Source organism: Lepisosteus oculatus, chromosome 21 (assembly GCF_040954835.1).
Source record: "Lepisosteus oculatus isolate fLepOcu1 chromosome 21, fLepOcu1.hap2, whole genome shotgun sequence".
In the NCBI taxonomy this organism is placed as follows: Eukaryota; Metazoa; Chordata; class Actinopteri; order Semionotiformes; family Lepisosteidae; genus Lepisosteus; species Lepisosteus oculatus.
In genome coordinates this window covers 1,631,412-1,656,291 of record NC_090716.1, presented here as the reverse complement: position 1 = coordinate 1,656,291, position 24,880 = coordinate 1,631,412, and the positions used below count along the sequence as shown (strand labels likewise).

Here is a 24,880-nt window from a genome sequence, read left to right as displayed (position 1 = left end):
GGTATTACTGCAACAAAGCACTTGAATCTCATAGTTGTAGCACTTGGGAGGAATTAAATTCACGTTGTCTTCTTTCTTGCAGATCAGGCCAAAAGACACATTGCACTGCACCTTCTGTCCTACGTCCTCCAGGGTGTACTCGGGGTAGGACACTGCCCTGCACTTGATGTCCTCTGGGTGATCACAGATGTTGTCACCCTTGCTTTTAATATTCTCATAGGTCTCCAAGTCATCACCATCAGGTGTGAACTCTGGATCAGTAGTATCAAACCAGGAAGTCCATGTGCATCTCCTCTCACAAGCTGAAAAAAGTTTAAAAAAATTGTACTGTCTTAATCAAACTGTATATAATGTAAGAAAGCATTGTGTCTTTCAGCTCTCCTTCTTAAAATGCAGTAGTTCAGAGGAAGAAATGTACACTCACATTCTCCCTTTGAACATCAACATTAAGCCTAAAGAATATGAGAATTGGCAAATCAGAATAGACTTACGTGTTGTAGAAATGTGGGGGGTGGTAGTTGCAGGTGTTACTATGGGTGAAAAAAACAAAGTTATAATTTTTACAAAAATATATATCTTTTTTATTATAATGAGACTTCAGTTGAAATTCGTCCTGTTTCTGTATTTTACTCTCTCGTTTTCTTTAAGTGATTTCCATCTTTTACTAAATTTCTATACCTATAGACCCGTTGAGTGTTAAGCTCAGAGAATTCTGAACATTTTTCTTCAGAAACTGTTAACGTTATCTAAATTCTTCTCTTTAGCTACATCGTTCTCTCTTTCTGCTTAGTTACACAAAAAACCATATGATTGTAGTATTGTGTTATTGTAGTCGAACAGAGCACTAGGTTATTGGCAATATTCTAAAACAACAGAATTACTCAAATAGTTTTTACTTGTTGTGGGTGTAGTAGTGGGAGTTGTAGATGTAATGGTTGTAGTAATAATGCAGTTGAATGTTGTTATGGTTCCATTTCTACATATGTGTGTTACACATTCTCCTTCTTCGTTGTCCTGGGAAGTGGATTCTCCTTCCTTGTACTCGTTTCCATTGTAAAAGCAACAACCTGTGGAAAGCAGATTCAAACTGAGTCATGGACTCAAGACATTCAGCAATTATAAAGTGCCTATATTTAAATAACTCACCAGGCTTCCTTTCACATTCTGTGTTTCCAGATTGTGTGCATTTACTGCAAGAATAAAAACAAAGTACACGTCATTGTCACACTCGTAAACCCCTCCTCTTAAGGACGCTCCAGCCCTTCCTTGTCTGTTCTTGATCTCCCGCACCTGCCCCCGTCCTATAAAGCCAGGCGTTCCTGCCAATCTGGGCTCAGCTTTGGAACATGGATGCCCGGAAGCCCACCTACACAGGTGGGAGGGTCCTGGAGGGGCTCCACGGCTCAGGCTTCGCAACGGCTTCCTAACCATCTGGGTCCGGGACTGGGAGCTCCTGGCCCCGTTACCCCCTTTTATTCCCCCCGGCCCTTCGCCGGATCCCGCTCCGGCTTTTAACTTCGTTCGTCTGTGTCAGGATGGATCACCTGGCTCTGGACATTGGCTTTCTCAGGTTATTCTCACAGACTCCCTTTGGACTTGTTTGCCCTGGACACACCCACCGAGCACCAGCGCACCTTGGAGACGCCCCCTGTTCTTCTTCCAGCCCCTATCCTAGTCTTTTTTCCCTGTGTTTTCTCACTCCCTTCCGGATTGCGCTGTCTGCATAGGGTTCTGAAAGACGCTTCGTGACAGTCATCAGTTTAGATAGTTTAGATCATAAATATATATTTACTAATAAAACCCATGGCTTTCTCAGAGGTGTTTTGTGTTTGCTGAGCATATTGTGACAGTTTTCAGATTGATTGTTCCATGGTTCTGAATTAGTTTATCCAGTAAATGTGCCCATTCAGGGTGCAGTCTTCATCTGCTCTAGTATGAATCTGGAATGGCTTGAATGGACTGATTCCCCAGATGTGTCACACAACTGACTGAGTCCCACTGGGGTTATGGGAGCAAAGTTACCCTCACAGCGCCCATTTGTGGCCTTTAATGTTATGGTTTGGAAAAGTATCCATCCTCCATCTGTTAACTCTCTCGTTAACACTGGACTCACTGTGTGGAAAAGAAACAGATGACCCAGCAGCTTACATTTCAGAGGATGATAACCTGCTGTGGTAGTACAACTGTTGATAAAGAGAGTCAAGGACAGAATTGCCAATAGCCAATTTGAGAGATGTAAAATTATTTAAGTTTGGATGAGTAGTTCTTTTTGAGGGTGCCTTACCACGTGGTACACTTTTCAGCAGTGGGAACGTCCTGCCCAGGACGATAGAGAATTTCATCTATATAGCATCCACATTTCTCCACACAGGTTTTGGTTTCTTCATCAAACAGGGGTTTGTCTGGAGGGCATCTGGCATAGCAGCCTACAAAGCAACAGAGAAAAACATGTTGTAATTATGCAGTACTTAGAAACAAGCTAATTTCTTATAGCTGCAATTGGTAATAATGATGCAGTCTGTCCTGGGATCCGCAAAGTGTCTTTAAACACGTATTAAGTCTGTTTTTTGACATATAAAGTTTGTTTGCTTTTTATCTGGAGTATCTATATTCATAGTCTATCATCGTCCACTGCCATAGTATAATGGTGGGAGGATTATCAGAATGTGGTGAATGGAGACGAACAGGCTGAAATGATGTTTTTGTAGTCTCACCCTCCAGTTTCAGGAGTGAGTTGCTACAGTTTCCCTCCGGGTTCTCGCAGGTTTTAATGCAGGGGCTGTGGCAAGGACTGTAGTGCCACTCACAGTCCTCTCCAGGGGGGTTGTAGAAGTCGCAGAACACAGCTGCAAGAGACAAAACACATATACAATCCTTAAACAGAATGCATAATTCAGAATACATAACCTTCATATCAAGCTCTGAGTTCTGACTTTGTTGGTTGGCCATCTACTTGCAATGAACCCATTTTTACTTACGGAGAGATAACTGTACTGAAGTTCAACTGCTTTCACTCTGTACTTGTGCAGAAAGTCATATAAGTTAAGAATCTATCTAATTGGAACAGACTTATACACCCATCCTATGTGTTATGTTACATTGCAGATATTATCATACCAATCATGTACTGAATAAGATGCATAGCAAAAACACAAAAAATCTAAGTGATATTAATACAACTATTAAACAGGAAATGTAGGTGTTTCAGACACTATAGATAGTATCTTTCAAAGGCATGAATTGCAGCAGCATCTACAAGCAAAATGCAGAACCATAAATATAAACTTGTATTTTGTAAACTCTACTCACGGCAGATCTCTGGTGTTCTCCAGGCCACACAAACACCGGCTTTATTACAGGCTGCAGCGTAGGCAGCCACAGCTGTGCAGAAGCACTCGCAGTCTCCTCCAGTGTCACAGGCACAGGAGTCACGGACACAGGCATCATAATACGGACTGGGGTCCACCTGCACAGGGAAGGGCCAAGACACACTGCTTTTTACATTTATCACACATCATCAAAACCACACACTCAGCTTTGTTATAAACATTTTGGATATTTTAAATAACCCTAACCAAATTCAATCAAGATATACAACACAAGTGCTTAGACACGAGTTATCCAGATAGTGAAGATGATTGTGATAATAATAAATTGTTTTTATTATACAAACCTACTTGTAAAAAATTATCAGAGCAATCAGAGCACTGTTATAATACAAGTTATAAGCAGGATTTTAAAGTCAAATCTAAACTCATCAGGCTTGGCATTTGTCAAAGTACAATTTTAATAATGATCTGTGACTAATTAATAAAACCTTTGTTTTAATACAAAGTCCACATTTAAGATGTGAATTGTCTGTGGTGTGGTGTACCATAGGGTGGCAGTCCTCAAAGGTCTCTCCCTTAATGATGCTGCACTTCAGCTTAGCCCAGCCATGGCGGAAGGGATTCATAGAGCAGGGGTCATGGAGCTCTGCGTCGGGACAGCTGCTGGACACCTTCCAGCTGTTCCCAAACTCCAGGGGGCTGGCCACCACCAGCTGGCCCTTGGTGGTGAAGTCGTTCTTCCCGTTGTGATCGAAGTTCCCACACAGGCCGCACACCTGCCCCTAGAGGAGACACGGGGCAGAAGTCAGGGAGCCTGCAGGGCACATCCTGCGACAGCAGCACTGCAGAATCCCTCCCACAAGCCACTTCATGCTGAGAAATTAGAGCCCAGTGTACTAGTCCAGCAGTACTTTATACTTTACAAGAAGAGTAATTCCATATTGCCATCTATGCAACATGTTAAAAAACAGTATGGGGTCTCTTCTGCTAAATCCCCATTTAATTTCTTTTACACCAGATGTCCTTGACTGCAGGCAGTCCTGACTCACTGCGTATGATGGATCCAGGATGATGTAGAGGGCTGTCTTCCGGTCCCAGAGCACCTCCAGCCCAATGCTGGTTTCGATAACGAGGTACATGCCAACAGACCGCACTCTGTACGTCACCTGTTCTCCCCAGTCTAGTTCAATTACTTCATACTTCCCATCAGACAGCTTCAGCTCAGTTCTCTGTGAAAGACAGACAGCTCAGCTCCTTGTGAGCCCAACATTTATACCAGTTTCTACAGTGGGGAGGCTTGCAGGAAACCAGACAACTTCTCAGCGCTGGGGTCAGAAACATGGGAGAACAGTTCTATAAAGTACAGCTTGAGATTGGATCTAGAAGGATGATGATATACTGTACCTGAAAAGTAGCTATGATGATATTCAGGAAATGGCTCTTACCCCCATATAAATCCGCACTGATTTGGAGCAGGTTGTGCCTGTTGTTCCACAGGGAATGTTTTCAGTGATCACACTGAAGGTGCCGTTTGCAGATTTTTCTCCACACATGTCCTGTAAAATAAACACAGTAGTCATAGTAATATTTTTAAAAAATTAAAAAATCAAACATAATTGTTACAAGATTAGTTTATAAATTCTTATTTAATTGTTGTTTTCTGTGCAAGGATATAGATTTTTTTAAAAAGAAAGATAACAGCATAAACTACCTTATGAAACAGCAGCTACTGTGCATATTCATAACACACTTTGGGCTGACAGAGTGTTACAGTACCTGAGCTGCCACATATCCACAGTCTCCATCAAAGCCAAACCTCTGCTCATCGAAGGTGATGTAGTGCCCGCTGCCATAGATGGTGCAGGTGCCCGGGCATTTCTCCTTCGTGCACTGCCACTGCCCCGCCTTGCAGGTGCTGGAGAGAGAGAGACACCAAAAATATTGAACCGGGGGAAGAGAGCTGGAATCACACCAGCCGTCAGTATCAACAGGAGTATCCTGATAAGCACAGCTTAGTTCACACAGAAAGTACCCCTCTGTAGTCTGCTGTATTATCAAGCATCAAGCATTTTGCATTGCAGCAGTTATGAATGTTGAAATGTATACATGAGGCATAGTGTGAGGTGTACTGTAGATGAAGTATTCTGATAAAACGTATTCAAGTTATATTCTTACACTTCTGTATAGCGAGAAGAGTCTGAAGTTGATAAGCTGATTTGCTCTAGGGAAGGACCTACCAGGTGTTGCACTTGTCCCTCACTGTCACCCCAGGAGGAAAGACATCTCCATTATGGAAACAGGGACACTGATGTTCAAGGACACAGTTCTCCATCCCGTCGTCATAAAGCCCATCGGGACACTTGCACCCCGACACGCACCCAACAATGTACTGCAGGGACAAAGGACACCCAGCACAAACTGAGTGGGCTTTTTTATTTAAACACAAAACTTTATTCACATTTTGTGAATACTGAAATTGATATATAAAAACTTTAGAACAGCTAAAAATATTAGGTAAGGTACCTGTACTTACTGTAAGTGACAGGCTGTGTTACTGACAGGAAGGGTGCTTGTACTCACACATTCCATCGCCAGATTCTTACACGTCTTCTGACACTCCAGGCCTGTAGAGCCTGGCCTGGCTGTGGAACAGTTGAAGTAGGTCTTGGGGGATGGGCAGCCTGGAGTACACAGGACACAGGGAGTCAGAGCCAGCAGAAGAAAGCAAGAGCTCTCTGCATGCTTTGCTAGCCACGAGCCCCTGGTACTTACTAGTCGATGTTTCTGTAGACAGGCAGTGTAACTTCCCATTGGTGCACATGCTGAAAACACAGAATCTGTAGGTTACATATCTCAGTGATAACAAGAAGAAAAAGGAGTATTAAAACAGATGTATTTAAAATTATATACTAAAATCTGACATTGTCCCTGCATTGGTTTTATGCTGCAGTTCACTGAAAAAAAGAAAAAGAAAATTATGCCACCATTTGTTTGAATCTCACTGATAATCGGGTGTACAGTATTGTTACAGGGGTCCCTTGAGCAGAAAAAATGTAAAGCTTACCTTAGTATACAGTACCTACTGTAGGTAAGTTGTGGGTTGATGATTGTAAAGGAGCAGTACAGAAACACGCAATATAAGAGCACATTAAGAGCACAGAGAAAGAGAAGAAGCCAGAGGCAGGGAACAAGGAGAGGAGAGACAAGTGTCCAGAAGAGTTGGGACTTGAAGCTTAAGTAGCCAGGCGAGAGCCCCTACTTCCAAACCAAACCTGACTGGAGCTAAGCATTTGAACCTTGCTAGAGAGAGCATGCTATTCTGTGTTTTTAGGGAACTTGGGTTTGTTGTGTAAAAGATACCTCAGTTAGAAATGTCTTTCCTGCTAAGGGTGCTTTTTTATGGATAGGGATATAGGCTCCCATTTATTTTGCGGCACCCAGGGTGCAGAGAGAGAGATTTAACTGCAGGTTACATTGTATTTAGTTAGAAGGCAGCTTCTCTCCTGTCTGGCCTCTGTAGGCATTAAGAGCTTTGCATAGCAGCAGTCTGGGGTTTTCTGGGTGACCAGAATGTTAGGCCTCAGAAACACCTTGTTTGTAATAACTGTACATAGAGTAACTAGTGTGTTGTACAGTATGTTTTGTTTTATGTAGTGTAGTTTGTGTCTTGTCATTCTATTAAATATTTGTTTAACCAAGTGTGCCTGGATTATTACTCCTCTCACCAAAGCTGTACAAGAGAACAAAGAGCTCACGTGCCTCTAGTTATACCAGCCGCTCAAGTGCTGTATGTTGCTAGAAATCACTCTGGGGGTTATAAATAGTTATTTTACTTACTAACTGAACCGCTTGGTCAAATTCTGATTTCGAGTGAAATAAAAATAATTTACAAAGAGCTAGGGAATAAGTTCCATAATTGGTGTTCAAATGTGGGAGAGACGGAATCAAAGAGCAACAGGTCAAAAGAGGGTTCGATAGATGCAGAGGTGTCAGAGTCATCTGAACCTAGAGGTGTAAAGACTGAGATCAGAAGAGAGATTGCTGGAGGACAGGACGGGTGTTGCTCTGAATGCTGTTAGTGAAAAGGTAGAGGTGTGTGAGCCTAGTACTGACCAGGTAGATGGAGCAGAAACAGGGGAGAGTGAGTTGCTCTCTAAACAGGAAAGCCCAGTCTTTGTTTTCTTTGGATGATCAAATGTCAGGGCTAGAACTGTCCACGGTAGAATGTTCTAATGCATAAAAGACTGCAGACAGCGGTCCACCACTTGAGACAGAGACTGACAAACAGCCACCAGCTCCACAGTAATAGGCCTCTACACCCAAAGGAACCACACCTGAGGGTGGATCTCAGCTTCCTGCACCTCCACCTGGCTTCCACAAGCTGCCAGAGAAGGAAGAGCCCTGGCCGACAGAAGACACAGGGCACAGCAGCAGTGGAAGCAGCTTTCCTGGAGGCAGAGTACTGACAGTGTTGGTGTCAGTAGCCTGAGCCCCTGGGTCCCTGTGAGAGGCCTGTGGCATTACCAGAGTCCTTATAACAATCAGGCTACCTCAGGGGGCTGGGTGAGTTGCAAGACACTGCAAGAGCAGGGGCAACAGCTCTGAGGCCTGCCCTGTCATCCTAGAGACTGTGTCCTACTGCAGGGACAGCTTTTCCTTGCCGAACCTGCATACACGCCTCTTCAAGAACTCACTTCTGTCTGCAGGACTAACAAGCTGTCTGTGTCACCGCCCACATCTGTCTGCAGTGAAGCTCTGCTAGGTATCAGGGAGCCAGGATTTCATTCCTGAACTTTCCCTTCCTCACTGCAGCAGGAGCACAGATAGAGCAATGAACCCATCAGGTCTCCAGTTAACACTGGCCTTGCTGCCATTTCTCTGACTCCCACCAATAAGATTAGACAGCACCGATTTGAACTGATCTGGGAGTTCACACTGTAGTGCCAACTGGAGGCAGTGGGCATTAATTTGGGCCAGAGCAGCTTCACTCCCAGTAGCCCAGTGTTGACGAATAGAACCAGGCCTGCTTTTGTGTTGGGCAGACCAAAGCTGCGTGCAGTGAGGGCACCATTTATGGAGCCTGGTGGAAAAGGATCAGCCAGTAACTGGCTTGATACCCCAGGAAGAAAGAAACTGGACTGAATAATGGATTTTGATTCATAAAATGCTGACCTTTTTGCTTCATCCTGATTTTCACCACTTTCGTAATCTCCCATTTGTAAGTCTATTAAAGAGTACTGGAAATGGTATCTACCACTGCTCATCCTTGGTTGTGATGGATTTCCCAGGCTGGATTTGGTCTCCATTGTGGAAGCAGGGGCAGCTGTCCATGGGCACACAGACGCCATGCTCATCCTGGTACAGACCGTCAGGGCAGGTGCAGCCGTCCACAGGCAGGAAGGTGGGGGAGCAGTACTGGAGATCAGAGCTGAGGGAGAGACAGGTGCGCTGGCAGCCACTGAGCCCATAGGAGAAGTTCTGGGTGTCAGGACAGCTCTCTATATATGTGTCTGTGAATCAGAACATGCACAATTAATAATAATAATAATAATAATAATAATTGCTTACACTTATATAGCGCTTTTCTGGACACTCCACTCAAAGCGCTTTTACAGGTAATGGGGACTCCCCTCCACCACCACCAATGTGCAGCATCCACCTGGATGATGCGACGGCAGCCATAGTGCGCCAGAACGCTCACCACACATCAGCTATCAGTGGGGAGGAGAGCAGAGTAATGTAGCCAATTCATAGAGGGGGATTATTAGGAGGCCATGATTAGTAAGGGCCAATTGGAAATTTGGCCAGGACACCGGGGTTACACCCCTACTCTTTTTTCGAGAAGCGCCCTGGGATTTTTAATGACCACAGAGAGTCAGGACCTCGGTTTTACGTCTCATCCGAAGGACGGCGCCTGTTTACAGTATAGTGTCCCCGTCACTATACTGGGGCATTAGGACCCACATGGACTGCAGGGTGAGCGCCCCCTGCTGGCCCCACTAACACCTCTTCCATAATGACAATCAGTAACAGTAACAGGGTGTCTTATCACATATAAAGAAACTAAGGATGGGATTATAATTTAATTAGGTGAATCACAATATTTGCACTGTTTCTTTAATTAAAGCAGTTAAACTAACATTGTGATCCTATTAAATATAATTATTACACTCACACAGTTGTTCTTGGAGCACTTGTACTATAGTAGAACAGCATTTCATTTTTCAACAGCTGCCAAAATGTTCACTGCTATCAAATATTTTTCATTTAATATCATACTGTATGTAAGTCAATCTTTTTCAAAATAATAGTATTTTATGGAACTTTTGACTTACTTGCTTATTTATCCAAACATAGTTGTTTATTTAATAAAATGGAATACAGTAACAAAAATATAAAGAACACAAATTCAGGACTATTCAAACATCTGAAAAGGCTGATGACAGTTTTAGAGGCTTTCTCTTTGACAGAAGAGAGGTAGTCTACTGAGATGCTTCCTGATACATAAAGCTATACAATAGAAAGTGCCAAGCCAATAAAGGGATTCAGTCTTTTCAATAACAAAAGTAATTGAAGTGAATTTAAAATAAGTAAAATACAAGACATCATCTACCGTACATTCCCAATCATTAGATACTGAGAGACAGCAATAATGCAACAAAAGCTATTGGTACCAATTTCAAATCTATCCCCTTAATTTCATAAAATATTTGATTAGAGAACTGATTACCTACTATTCACTTATGATGGTGGACAAACAATTGTGCAGTATAATTGCATGCAACAAACTATTTTAATCAAATGAACTAGTTGCGTCATTTGGTAACAATTCTCATGTTTTTTAGTGTTTTTTTATTGGAAACAAACAAAATTACATAATTTCAACAGTTGCAGCAACATAGGGCAACAAAGAAAGACATCAATATATCGCAAAAGGAGAATGATGAGGACAGGAAAGAAACAAGAAAGGGATAACAGAAAAAAACATTCCGTGCTGAGAAGAGAAGAAAGGAAACACAACGTTTCAGCTGTGGAGCCTTCTTCGGGTGTGAAGGCTTCACAGCCGAAACTTTGTTTCTTTTCTTCTCTTTTCAGCATGGAATAACGATCATCATCAGTTCTTATGGAGGAATTCTTATGTTCTTAACAAGACCGGGGTTATGCTGCAAGGTTCTACTCTTCTACTACAGTACTACAGCAAGTGATATTGCTTGAGCCCTCCTTGTTTGAGACTAAAGTGATTCAGTATTTGTAGTCAGTTTAGGATATTCCCTCTGATCCCAGGGATGTGCTTGGTTGATCTTCTCTAGACTGATTCCAGAGCAGAAATATCTTTAGTAACCTAGTCACTATAATTATACACAATATTCTAAATGAGGTGTCACTGGGCATGGTTCAATCTTAGCGGGTTCAGATGTGCAATCCCTTGTACAGGCCAAGAGCCTGTAATGAGCAATGGGCAATGTAAGGTCACCATTGGCAGAGTGAAACACAGAAGGACTCTTTCATTATTGGAGTTGCTGCTGTTACCATATTCAGCAAACAGGACTCTGGCACACAGGCCCATTACAGCAAAACAGGCAGATACACCAGTCATCTTGGTCTCAATCACATGGGATAGCTGAGGTGGGGTTTGGCAGCTGTAAAATTTCCCATATTTTGTCCTTTTTTACATTTTTTGTAAAGGGTTCAGCTAATGTGCCCAAAACAGCTGGTTTCTCTGTGTGGTTCTGAGGATCAGTACACCCCCTACTGTATGTCAGCACTACTCCAGTGTGATTTCTGCCCCAGTCCCTCCCTCCCCCACTCACCACACACAGTGCTCCTCCAGTCCTGCAGACTCACACCCTTGGCAGCACAGGCTCGCACATAGGAGGACAAGGCAGCACACAGGCAGTCCTCACTCTTCTCACAGTTACAGGTGGAGTACACGCATTTCTGGAATCACAGCAGGCAGGAAACCAGCTATACATTAGACATCCAAGTTGACCAGAAGAATTATTTGCTTCATTTTCTCTACAGATCAAGATGATCTGGATTTGGAGTTCACAGCCAGACCTTGTAGTAGTCCTTGGGATTCACCAGTGCATGACACTCCGCAAACTTCCTGTCAGTCTCCAGAACGGAGCACCAGTGTTCAGCATAGTTCTCTGTGGGATAGAAGCACAGGTTAACCTCAGTTCCACAGAACTACTGTAATGGACTAGTTTTACAGACCACTAATAATCAATAGCATCAATTTTTACCATTTATAGTGACAGCCTATGATAAATCCAACAGATTGTTTTCTGTTATCAAATTGTTGGTATTGCGTACTGCCCAAACTCATGAAGGAATAAAATCCTGGACATTTTTTTATTAAAATCTAGTCAAGATTGTCAATTGTAGTGAAGGCATTGAGTTAAAGTACAGACTCTTCATACTGTTTGTATGGCATCAACTTTCATTTATAGGCTGATAATGCACAACTTTAGAAAAAACCTGACAATCAGCTGTTAGATGTTAAAAATTGAAGCAAGAAATGTTTTGCATCAGAGATCTGACATGACCAAAATTGATCTGATTAGCTCTCCTTATTCTCTCTGTCAGTGTCTTTATGAGGAATAAGATGAGGAATCTCGTAGTCATTATTCACTCAAGCTTTTGTTGTGAGGCTGATATTCACCTTCCTGTTGCTGTTTTTTCATCATCCAGTTAAGTCTCTTCCAGTGTGATACAGAAAAGCTAATGTCTATTTTTGTCTTAATTACTAATAATAAAACACTTGCTGCAATATCCAGACATGTTCTTAAACATTTGCCGCATATTCAGAACACAAATCCCTGTACACCTTTAGACTCCAACGTGGCAGAGATGCAGTTTTTAGACAAATGGTTGGATACACTCAGTCCCATTATCTGGCCAGCGCATGCTGTATATGGACATGGAAGGCAGCTCTTGGACTCTCACCTGTCTCCACACTGAGGGCACAGGGGTCATCCAGCCGGTCAGACCTGTCTGGACAGCTGGCCTGGGCCTTCCAGGAGTTGGCAAAGGGGGCAGCTGTGCCTTCCACCAGCCCAAGCTGGGTCTTGAAGTCATCACTCTGAACGTCATTGAAGTCTCCACACAGACCTGTGCACAAGACACTGCTTACAGTGGGGCTTCTGCCTGAGCAACTTACTGTCATTTTCCATAGCAAAGGAACTGCAATACAGGCTGTTGGGCAAAGATTAGCTACCAGAGAGCTCCAGTTTTATTGTGGAACAGATGCAGTGCAACTTACCACACATCTTGGTTTTGTAGGACTGCTCCAGGGACACATAGACCTGCATGATGGGAACCAGCTGGACCTGCAGCTGCAAACCAAAGTCAGACTGCAGGATGATATGGAAGGAGGAGGGTCTGAAGACATGGAGGTGAGCTAAACAATGACAGAAATGGAAGTCATTAGATCTGTATTGACTATTCGTATATTCATGCAGTTCTATGTTGTGACCGTCACAATGCTCAGCTCAAGTCTCATCATACACCCTACACAACAGGGCACGTTCCCAACAGACGGAGTCTAGTTCTCACCCATGTTGTATGGGAGACTGATCTCAGCCGAGTTGTGGAGCACTTTCCCATCAGCTTTAAACAGCAACGCCTACAACAATAACAAGGAATATAAAGATGGAGGAAGCACAAAATCTACTGTCTAATCGGGGACATACATTTTCTGCCAATTCTTATTATGGTTTGTTCTTTAATGGGATTTTTCTTCTTTATAAGAATATAGTTACTGTGACTGAAACCTGTCCTTCTTGGTATCTTGTCCCTCCAGTACCAGTCTCTCTGGCTCCACACTCACATTGTTCTTGTCGTTTTCCAGCAGCACCACCACTGTCTTCAGACAGGTGTCCAAGTCCTTGGAGCCACAGGGAATCAGTTCTCCCAGGATGCTGAACTTGGCTCCGTCACAGTCCTGAGAGGGTACAAATAGAGTTGACCTACTCAAGCCAACTTGTTATCATGACTGCACCAATTTACATTCTATAGGACAGCTTGCAACATCTGGAAATGACAAAGAAAAGACGTCCTACAGTAATGGGCAGGGACGTTACCTTGGACAGGACATAGTAGCAGTTTCCATGGAAGGTGTAGGTCTTGCCATCAAAGGTGGAGATGTGAGCTCCCCCCTCCACAGCACAGCTCCCAGGACAGGACCGGCTCTTACAGGCCCACTTCCCCGACTCACACACACTGAAACACATAACAGCCCTTCGAGTTTCACACCCTGCATGAAGAATATCACCCCTGGCTCAGCAGCACTGTGAGGAACTCTGCCTCAAGCACTAGAAACAAGGATGGGTCATGTTTAGGACACAAAGCCAAAGAGACAACAGCATGCACAGCACGTCACACAGAAATAAGTGTTTGTGAACACAATCCATTTTAATGGGAGGATAAGATGGGACCTGGTCTTTAACATTTCAGTTTCAAACTACACTGAATCAGATAGAGAGAGTGCAGGTGACAGAAGCCACTGCAGTGGCCGAAGATGCCGCTTACCATTCCTCGCACTCCTGCTGGACTGTCTCCCCAGGCTGGAAGTGTGTGCCATGCATGTTGCACTGGCACTGCTCCACTGGAATGCACCCGGTCTGAGAAACATCGTCAAACACCGTCCCTGTGGCACAGCAAAGACAGGCAGCATGAGACCACAGTCCGTGACAGACTGCCTGCTTCACTCTCCTACTGTTCCTGCTGGAAGGACTTCAACACCCAAAAATAACCTCTTCACTGGAACACAAGTCACCATTTCTCTACTTGGTCATTAGTGATCACGCACTGTGACAGTATGTGGATCTTCAGTCACGTCATGCTCTCAGCCTAACTCACCCAGTAACATAGTCTTACATCCTATTTCCTAGTCATTTGTATTCAAATAGCCTCTTGTCTCGCATCTTGTGCAATACTGTTAATTATAACTGCACAGAGCATCCAAAACAGGTCTTGGAGACCAGGCATGTCATCCTGGTTTTACAGGGTGGTGTTGCAGAACACAGGGGCACTGACCTGCGGGGCAGAAGCAGCCGTCCATGCGATGCTCCTCACACAGTGTGCTGGTGTCAGTGTGGGAGCAGGTGTTCATACAGGGGGAGCCGCTCTCCAAGTACACCATGTTGAAGGGACACTGCTTGGCTGCAGTTTGGACACAGTATATTTAGAGGTCATCACAGCAATGGGTTAATGACACTAAGCACTGCAGGACATGAATTAGGATGAAGCTGTGAGGAGTTCAGATGTCTGTCAGATGCTTTGATTTCAAGATACTGCAAAGGTCTTCTGCTTCAGGGCAGATCCTAGACTCTTTGATTTAAGGCAAAGGATCATATTTATATACAATATTGCCTCTCACAGCAGTAAAGAAGGCCAAGCAATTCACAGTTATGCAGCAAAAAAGACAAAGTAGTTTTCAGGATAAAAACCCTGCTCTCTTACAAGGAGCAGCAAAAACATCAGTTACAGCCTAAGGGCAAGATTCCAAGTAGTAATGAATTATAACCCAATACTAATCTGGTATAAACAGTTCGCCTGTAATCTAGCACCGGGCCCTGATGCATCTTACCGCAGAATTTCTCAGTCCTCCAGTTCTGGGGAGTGCCACCAGCATGGGAGCACTGCCGGGAGAATTCGGAGAGGGTGCTGCACACACAGAAGTCACCCAGGGTAGAGTTACAGCTGCACATGTCCTGAATGCAGGCCTGCAGGTAGGGCTCAGGGTCCACGGAGCTCATACAGTCGGCCCAGGTGTTGGACTTGAGCAGCTGTTCACAGGGTGTGCGCTAGGTGCAATACAGGCAGGTTACAGCCACTGAAATGAGAAACTGTCCACAATCACATTCTGTGCCGAGCTGGAGGTTTAGACGTGATACTCACATACTGAGAACAGGAAGGTGTTGATTCCTCCTCATAGGGGTCTTCACACACCTCATTGGGCCGATGGATCTTCTGCTGGTTCCCAAATGTAATGGGGCTCAGGGCTTCACCTGCATAAGAAGGTTTACGGTTTTAAATATGTTTTGGCAATGCAAAAGATATGACATTTACAGAATAACTGATGAATAGTTTACTAAATTCATTTGTGTTAAGTACACATAAGGTTTTTTATTATATTATATAAATTATAACCATGAGAAAAGTAGTTTCACAAGTATATAAACTCAGTCTTCACTATTCGTGTTTGACAACAATGTGTGATGCCTGACTGTCTCATAGTTTTCAAAGTCCCTCGTTCCAATAACTCACCTTCATAGATGAACTCATTATACATGCTGATCCCATTGTAATCCCCACACAGCCCACAGGTGCGGTTCCTGTACTTGGAGTCCAGCTCCAGCTGAGGAGAGAAAGCCCAGAACGCTCAGTTCAGAACTGGGGTAGCCTGGCGTCTTGACAGAAGTACATGGAGAAATGTGTGCATGTCAGGCCTGAGACACACAACCAATTCAAAGTCATGTCTATGGTCTCGTTACAGCTCCAGGAGTGACCTACTGGTAACAGGATGGGAATGAATCTTCCCTCTCTGAAGAGCTGGCTCTTACCATGATGGCATCTTCTCCGTTCCACATGACAGTGAGTCCCAGTTTAGCGTACAGCTTCGTGTAAACCTCATTCTTCTCCAGCAGTACCCCTGAGCCGTAGTATGGGGTTTTCACACTGGGGTTGAAATACATTGCGTTAGTTTCAGGTCCTTGTCTTTTGCAGCCTGAATGTAAGGCAATTCATTTTCAACACTGTAACTGGACTGTGTACATTAAAGAGAGAAGATTATTCTGACTTTACTTAATGAAACAACCTGCATGAGGAAGCTTTCCTCACCAATATGAGCACAAGAAAAAATATGGTTTGAAGGACAGAATATAAGACTTTTACAGCCTAGAACAGTTACATTCTACAGTTAAGTAGAACAGTTAAGAACGGCCTGGTGTAGTTAAACTGAATTTGTTTTCAGAACTCAACACCGTTTTAAAAATCATGTGCTGATTTCTATGTTTGCTACCATGCCTTTGTGATTTCTCACTTCTGTCAGCTTAGTCCTTGAACTGAGCTTCTGAAGAGACATATTCTCACACCAATACTTTATAACCTGCCCGAGCACCAGGAGAGAGGTGGTGTCAGCATTCAGTGTACATACTGCAGTGAGCAGTCAGAGACAGAAATCCTCAGCCTGAGGGAATAATAATAATAATAATAATAATAATAATAATAATAATTGCTTACACTTATATAGTGCTTTTCTGGACACTCCACCAAAGCGCTTTACAGGTAATTGGGATCCCCTCCACCCCCACTGATGTGCAGCATCCACCCACATGATGCGATGGTAGCCATAGTGCGCCAGAACACTCACCACACACCAGCTTTCATTGTGGAGGAGAGCAGAGTGATGAAGCCAGTTCAGAGATAAGGGTTATTAGGAGGCCATGACCCAGGGGAAAATTTGGCCAGGACGCCGGGGTTACACCCCTACTCTTCTCGAGAAACGCCCTGGGATATTTAATGACCACAGAGAGGCAGGACCTTGGTTTTACGTCTCATCCGAAGGACGGCGCCTTTTTACAGTATAGTGTTCCTGTCACTATACTGGGGCATTAGGACTCACACAGACCGCAGGCTGAGCGCCCCCTGCTGGCCCCACTAACACCTCTTCCAGCAGCAACCTTAGTTTTTCCCAGGAGGTCTCCCATCCAGGTACTGACCAGGCTCACACCTTCTTAGCTTCAGTAGGTTGCCAGTTGTGAGTTGAAGAGTTATATGGCTGCTGGCTAAGCAGTAATGCCAAATGAATAAGCAATAATGAATAAGCTGTAATGCCAAACGCATTACTGCCCAGTTAAGCTTCTCTCAAGGGCAAGCTGAGACAGTCCTAGTCTTTTTCTCAGATTAACAACCTTTTGTGATTTCAGTTTTTCTTCAAAAAAGTACAGTAGATTTGTTTAAAATATTACATTACATTTAATTTGGTATTTGAAGTGTCTGACAAATCCTTGACCTTGCCCAAGTGTTTATGCGGCCTTTGCAACTGTTTCAGCATTCACACCACTGCAATTCAATTGCAGGCACAGACTAGCTCTGTTAGTAGAGCATGAGACTCATAATCTCAGAGTAGTGGGTCATCCATGTTGGAGGTTGGGCACAAGGCTAATAACCCTGTCCCGTAAAAAACTAATGTTACAGGATATTGCTGCCCCTACATGCTGGAAGGTATAATGGGCAAACATCCACTGCCAGTGCAATTCAATTAAAAATTGTGCCCCTTAAAATTTTGTGAGACCTTGACAAAATGTTTTTGGAAATCTATATATCAACTTGTATTATCTGCTCTGTTTGAGCTTGTGTGAAAAATTCTAGCTAGTTAAAACAAAACCTTGCTTTTCAAAAACTAGTTGGCTGTTTTTTAAGATGTTATTGTTTTATAAGTATTTTGCTAACTTCTAATTCTAAGTGTCATTTCCAAGGTTTTACTTGTAACAGAAGCCCACTTCCAGTTTCTTGGCTCAGTTCTGTTCCCCCCTTTTATAAATTGAGTTTTCAGACATTCTCAACAGTACTCACATGTCTCCATTGACAGACGCCAGCTTTCTGCGGAGGACGACAACAACGTTCTTGATGGTGACGACCACCTGGCTGATGACCGGGCGGTCCTCACGCTCCGCCCGCTGGATGTGCACGGAGAACTCCAGGTAGGACTCTTGGCAGTCGGAGGCCAGGTTGTACTCGCACGTCCCCGGGAACTGGTACACGTCCCCATCGAAAGTCTTGTAGTGCCCGTTGCCCCAGGTGCTGCAGATCGTCTGGATGTGCTCACTGCCGCTGCCTAGGAGGAAGGGCAAAGGGCAGCTCAACTGGCTGAAGGGCGGTCAGTTTAACAGGTGCAAAACTATAAAAGTCCTTAGTTTGATAACAGTTCTTAAGAACAGCTGTTGTGTTGCACACAGCAGCCACTTACAGTATATTTTGGGGTTACCACATTACAGCACTTAGGTTCCCCCACCACCCACCCCCTTTATGTCAGTTCTAAAACATGCACAATAACGAGCAGACATCTGCAGAGCCCATCCATCTCAGTCCTTGGTCTTCCACAGGGAAACCAGTGTCTGAATGATGTTCAGTGACGTTCAGTGCTGAAGGAAGTTTGTTGGTACAGGTCTCACTGTTTTAGTAGAATCTTGGAAATTGTGTTTTAAACACTTATTTTGATAAAACTTGCTGTATTTTTTAAGCTTGTTGTTACTTAAAGAAGTGTTTAAGTTTTAATTCATATTCTTGTTGAAATAGGTGATTTGTGTATTTATTCTCCAAATACCAGATCAGAAAGCTGGTTATTACACATTCATCTTCATTGTTTAAATCTGTGTACGAGTTCCCGAAAGTATTCTTTGACACTGCCAACATTTGACTGATTTTAAACATAAACCTTTAGTAGCTGCAATCTACTCTGCCTACCTGATTGCGTAGAGCCATAACCAGCAAACATCATCAGCCACATCAGCACCAACACTGGTACCCCTGCCTTTCTTCCCATGGTTCACTGTGGATAGGCTGCAGCGTCTCCACAGGATCTTCGGGGAAAGTGTCCCAACTGGATTCTAGCTCTGGCTTTTATAGCTCCAGAGGTAAGGAGGGACTAAAGTACCAGGGGCTGAGCTTGATGCTTCCTCAATGTAAACAGGTATCATGTAGAATTTCCTTGCAACAAGTTAAACACAACGATGAAACAGGAGCAAAAGCAGGAGCTTCCCCACCACTATTCTTCCATCTTCTTTAACCACTCAGTCCAATACAGCGTTGCAGTGTGCAGGAGCCCAGCTCAGAGTATTTATTAAAAAACTGCAGAAATGAGGCAGGCAGGAACTTTCATGAAGGTCACCAATAGGGTAAAATTCAACCCTATGTGAACTATACAGTACAGTATGTATTTCAGATCTTAATTGAAGCTAATTTTTGACCATTTTAAATAAGACTATTATTTTCTTGACTCTGTACTGATGTTTAATTGCTTTTCAGATTATAATCTGATACAGTGTAGTAGTTGATTTCACAGTTCATGATTTGTATGATCTAGTATTTGAAGAATTGTAGTTTTTCATTTGTACTTTAATTCCAAAGATGGTATGTGTTGTTGTGCTGGCTTCATTACTGTCCAACACACCCCTCTGTAGCTACAGAATTACAGAACCTCTCTGGAACCAGTAATGAGTGCGGATGATTGCAGTGTTTTCCAGTGTAATCTCCCCTTGCCTTAAAGCCATGGAAATAACAAGACAAGCTAAATCTGTCCATTTCATCTGATTTTCAATCCCTTACTGATGCATATACACCAAAGTTATACTAAAAACAGTACATTTTTTGGCCTCTTTCAATGTAGTCATGAATTACATTGCTGTACTCTCTCTACTTTAAAATTCACCACATTTATGTGTATGAAAATAAGGCGTTAAGTCAACTGGTGTTTTAATATTTAATTATGAATTTTGTCTCTCTGCAATTATAGATTTGAATTGACTTACATATTTTAAATGAGAAGTCAATTGAGTTGAATGAAGTAATGGATAAATTAACCAGTATTCATGGACAATGAACAGAAGGATACAGTTTGGAACTGCATACTGTAAAACTGAGAATGGGAATTTCTTTACACAAAGTGTTGTGGAGATGTAGAGCACATTCCCTAACCCTGTATTTGAGACATATCTGTATTCATTCAAGAAACAGCTGGATGAGATTCTTCAAGAACAACCAAATAAGCTTGGGTTGGCTGAATGGCCTTCCCTTATTTGTAAAATTATTATTATGTGTACAGAAGGTCCAAAGTAAAACAGCAGATTTAAGTCACAACTATTCTGTCATTTGATTAAGACAAATGTGAAGCACATATCTTATAAGGAACACAAGTTGTGTTGTGAGTCACTTTTAATTACTTAGCTACAGTGTACATAGTAACTCTAGAATCAATGGTTAAGTTATTATGTAAATACACATAATACCACAACAATACAATTATTTAATTTCTTTTGCTTGTTTTTGATGTGAATTGTGTGAAACCACCTGACAGGTAAACATCAGACATGCAAATGTTCCTGGACACTTTCTTGTGGTTGCGCTAGGCCTTCCTCAAGGCCTGATTCTCACTCTGACAGATACAGTACAGTGGCAGCCAGCAGATGGAAATGCCACCTGAGATCAGACAACTCTGCTACAGCAGCTGAACAAGCTCAGGTGGAAAGGCTCCATCCTTGTTCAGCTGCAGGTCTGATTCCAGAGCAATGTCTGCAATATGTATTGTAACGTACTGTAGCAACCAGAAGTGTGCACACTGTTGTAAATAAGGCCTTACTGCATAATACAAATTTAACAGGACTTTCCTTAATTTAACTCCTACCCTTCCAACTATATAGCCTAACATTTTGCTTGCCGTTTTTTGTTTTGCTTCTCCACACTGTCTGGTAGATTTAAGTAATGTCAACATAAAAAACTATCCTAAGTAGTTTAGTCTAGCTCAGCATCTTCCAACTTGTATTTACAATTTTTGTTTTTACTACCTGTATGCACAACTCTGCACTTGTCAACATTAGATGTCATCTGCCAGGTGGTTGCCCGGTCTTTTACTAAATCTTTTTTAATTTAATTTTCTGCTAACAGTTTTAATGTTTGCTGATCCACCTGATTTGGTATAATCTACAAACCTGAATGATATAAATTAGGAAGAGCAGTGGTCCTTGTACAGACCCCTGTGGTACTCCACTACTGTACATCACACAATTTGACTATATACCCCTTATCTATAGTCTTTGTTTCCTATTTATTCATCAGTTCTTAATTCATGAACACATTTCCTTGAAATTCTTTCATCTGGAATTTGAGCAGCGGTCTTCATCTGGAACTTTATCATAAAACTTCTAAAGATCTAAATACGCAATATCATATGATCTGCGCTTGTCCATTTCTGTTGTTGCTTATCCAAAGAATTCTAACAAGTTGATTAAGCAAGATCCATCTTTCTGAAACTGTGTTAACTATACCCTAGGATGGCTTTTCAATATAAATTAGGTGATCCTCTAGTTTAGTTCTAACAATTGTTTCCCTAACCTATCAGAAATTAGACTTATTGGTCTATAATTACTTGGGTTGGTTTTGTCGGCACTTCAGTTACCGTTTGGCAATCCATGGGTATTCACCCTGACTTGAGTGACTCTTGAAAGAGTTGAATTGATACAGTACGTTCTGAAGAACATCACTCATTTCCTTTGCTAACTGGTAAGATACCATTGGGACCTAGAGATTGATTTACCTTAAGTCCTGCTAGTACCTGAAACACTTCTGTTTCTCATCTTCCAATTCTGCTCTCTTTTGTAATATCACTCGCTGGCTGCCCACATCACTATGTGCATCTCTCACCCCTCCTTCCACCCTGTCTGTGCCCTTGCAGCTGTTTCCCTGTCTCATTCCTCATAAACGAGGGGGGTTTGACAACTCTGACCTTTGGCTGGGGCTGCCATTTTTTCTTATTTAGATGAGTTAATGCCAAACACTACAGCATTAAATATGCCATCCCTTTATATGAGTCATCTCTATTCATTGTAATTGGAAATTGACTGAACTAGTGAATGCTGGCCTGAAGCTGGCAGAGGAGCCCAGACAGAACATCCTATCCCCTATAATGTAGGTACAGGCCTTTCCTGGCCTTCCACTGCTGCATCAGAGACCTGCGGCATAGATCCATGCTGGCAGATTCGATGGACTTGCACTGTGGGTAGCTCATCAGGTCCAGGTCACGCTGAGGCGAGACCAACTAGGAGGAGTGATGGGAAAAAAAAATAATGTGAGTGGCAGGATTACTGAGAGGCTCAGCACCACACGGACAGCTGTGTGGAGCAGAGATCAGGGCTGTAAACTTCTAAATGAAAGGGTGTGGGTTTAAACCCTGTGTGAGAGACTGTTGCTGTACCTTTTAGCAGGACATTTCACCCACCACTGCTGTAGTGAATAACAGTACACATCTGTACACATGGGAGAAAATGTAAGAGTGTGGGACAAATAAACTAGCAATCGGGCTTTGCATTATTTCTTTGTATCTTGCAAAATATATCATGTGTTAAAATCCGCGTACAGCTGCTTATAACTGTAGTGTTATGTATGGAAGACAATTAGCGCCACAAAGAAAAAAATATTCTTATTACAAGATACAACTTTGCAACGTTTTGCAAGAATTATTCTTTTAACAAGTCTAACATAGAACATTTAAATTATACCCATGTACAGCATTTCTTTGGTTAAGGCAATTTTTTTTATTTGATCCGATCTGATTCCATTCCATTTGATTTGATTGCCCTGTGGTGCAATTTAAGATTTTATTAACAGCTTGGTAATAAAAGCTTTTGACACATCTTCTAGAGAATTTTGTGCTGTGAATTTCTTTTTATGACTTAGCTATAAATAGTCACAGCAGGTTAACTACGGTTAACTGCAAATCTATTGTGTAAATACACACACATAATACCACAACATTACAATTATGAAATTCCTTTTCCGTGTTTGTTTCACAAGTTTGTTTCTTGTGAAACCAACTGACAGGTAAACATCAGAGTGAAGACATGCAAATGTTGTTCCTGGATGGCCTTCTGCAGGCCTGATTCTCACCCTGACGGATCAGCTGATGGAAAAGCCACCTGAGATCAGGCCATTCTGCTCTCGAAAGATGTTCGGCAGATCTGAATCCTTAACATTCCCCAAAATCACACTAAGAAATAACTTTCATAAAAGAAAGATGATGCCCTGAAATATTATTTTATATTACTTTTATGTCAAATGTCTGTTCTAAACATAAAATTCTTGAACTTTAAAAGAATCACACAAGATTTTGTCCCCAAGTCTTTTTTAACAACCTTAAAATTTTCCTTATTTTTGATGACAGAATTTGGAAACTGACTTTTAGAAACTGAACAGAATGACAGAAAAGTTCTGTCACTCCTGTCACTCACATCACATACCTCACATCCCATCCTGGTATTAGCAGATGAAAGAGCAGGTACTGTACACCTTTCTACCGTTTGAAAGACACCTACAAATCCTGACACTGGATGGCCTTACAGTGGCCCATAGCTTTTGGTGGCCTGGCTTTAAAAAGACAAAATTATATATGGTTTTATTTGAAAGAGGTTTGAGGTTTGAGGAGGCCACACAACAAATCTAGTTTGCTTGGTTGCTACAGTAGTTGCTAACTAGATCTGAGGAAGTCATCCAGCTTGAGGTACTGTCCATCGCTGGGTGACTTGTTCCAGACCTTCACAACCCTTTGTAAAGAAGTGCTTCCTGTTCAACATTTCAGATGCACTTAGAATTAATGGTATTACTGGAAATCTCCACATGAGTGGGCTAGTGCCTTTTAACTTTCTTTTTTAATACTTCATACTTCAGCATATTAAAGCATAATACATCATCTTAATGCTTTGTTGCAAAGATTTGCTTTTTGCCTATTCAACAGTTTTACTGAAATGTTATCCCATTGCTTTAAGTGTTATATTTTTAATAAGAATTGTTTTGTTTTAATTTACTTACATATTTTTGGAAAGGCAGAGGCACTATCAGATTCATAGCCATCAGATTTTTATATGACCCGTGATATCACTTGTGGATTGGTTTTCAAAGGATATCAGAAAGGGTGAGATGCTGTAAACAGCAGTTTTGGGAAGAAGAATGAGGATTTGTCAGAGACATGCACTAGGGGGAGCTCAGGTGGCATACCTCAGACTCTTCAGACTCCTGCCTGGATCGGAGACAGTGCTGACACAGAAACACTTATAGTAGTTCTGATAACCAAGAAGATGGTGGATCTGAAGCTGTTTCTCCAGGTGTGCTTAAAGAAAATAACAGTATTATTTATGATATAATAATAATTGCTTGAACTTACATAGTGCTTTTCTGGACACTCCACTCAAAGCGTTTTACAGGTAATGGGGATCCCCTCCACCACCACGAATGTGCAGCCTCACTTGGATGATGCGACGGCAGCCATAGTGCGCCAGAACGCTCACCACACAGCGGCTCTCAGTGGGGAGGAGAGCAGAGTAATGAAATCAATTCATAGAGTGTGGTTATTAAGAGCCCATGATTGATAAGGGCCAATGGGAAATTTGGCCAGGACGACGGGGTTACACCCCTACTCTTTTCGAGAAACGCCCTGGGATTTTTAATGACCACAGAGAGTCAGGACCTCGGTTTTACGTCTCATGTGAAGGATGGTGCCCGTTTACAGTATAGTGTCCCCGTCACTATACTGGGACATTAGGACCCAGACCTCAGCGCCCCCTGCTGGCCCTACTAACACCTCTTCCAGCAGCGACCTTTTTTCCCAGGAGTCTCCCATCCAGGTACTGACCAGGCTCACACTGCTGAGCTCCAGTGGGGCTGCCAGCTGGGAATTGCAGAGTGATATGGCTGCTGGCATAAATTCCACATTTATGTTATGTGGAATAGATTAATAATTTAATTAAGAAAAATACAAGGAAAAGATCCAGTTAAAG

At 42.6% G+C, this 24,880-nt stretch overlaps 1 protein-coding gene across 1 annotated transcript; it reads right to left on the bottom strand.

The window, feature by feature from the left end:
- Positions 1 to 414: 414 nt before the first annotated feature.
- Positions 415 to 18,918, bottom strand: LOC102690512 (mucin-2-like). The gene is made up of 29 exons (XM_069181776.1): positions 18,804 to 18,918; positions 17,913 to 18,174; positions 15,899 to 16,013; positions 15,603 to 15,693; positions 15,234 to 15,343; positions 14,923 to 15,139; positions 14,370 to 14,495; positions 13,863 to 13,980; positions 13,415 to 13,553; positions 13,162 to 13,275; positions 12,888 to 12,957; positions 12,595 to 12,732; positions 12,279 to 12,443; positions 11,388 to 11,479; positions 11,141 to 11,267; positions 8,584 to 8,839; positions 6,102 to 6,151; positions 5,910 to 6,010; positions 5,567 to 5,718; positions 5,106 to 5,244; positions 4,775 to 4,885; positions 4,379 to 4,558; positions 3,875 to 4,111; positions 3,310 to 3,466; positions 2,715 to 2,846; positions 2,285 to 2,426; positions 1,147 to 1,190; positions 897 to 1,067; positions 415 to 530 (listed from the first exon to the last, which is right to left on the bottom strand). The coding sequence occupies exons 1-29, from the start codon at positions 18,880 to 18,882 to the stop codon at positions 421 to 423; spliced, it is 3,945 nt and encodes a 1,314-aa protein (XP_069037877.1). The 5' UTR covers positions 18,883 to 18,918; the 3' UTR covers positions 415 to 420.
- Between the last annotated feature and the right edge of the window lie 5,962 nt (positions 18,919 to 24,880).

Bases quoted from the DNA above. Each gene is read 5' to 3' on its own strand.
- LOC102690512 (XM_069181776.1), bottom strand. From the start codon at position 18,882: ATGGGAAGAAAGGCAGGGGTACCAGTGTTGGTGCTGATGTGGCTGATG. The intron at 4,886-5,105 runs GTACTGTAACAC...TTTATTTTACAG, and splicing joins GTGGATATGTGGCAGCTCAG to GACATGTGTGGAGAAAAATC. The intron at 2,427-2,714 runs GTGAGACTACAA...GTTGCTTTGTAG, and splicing joins CTCACTCCTGAAACTGGAGG to GCTGCTATGCCAGATGCCCT.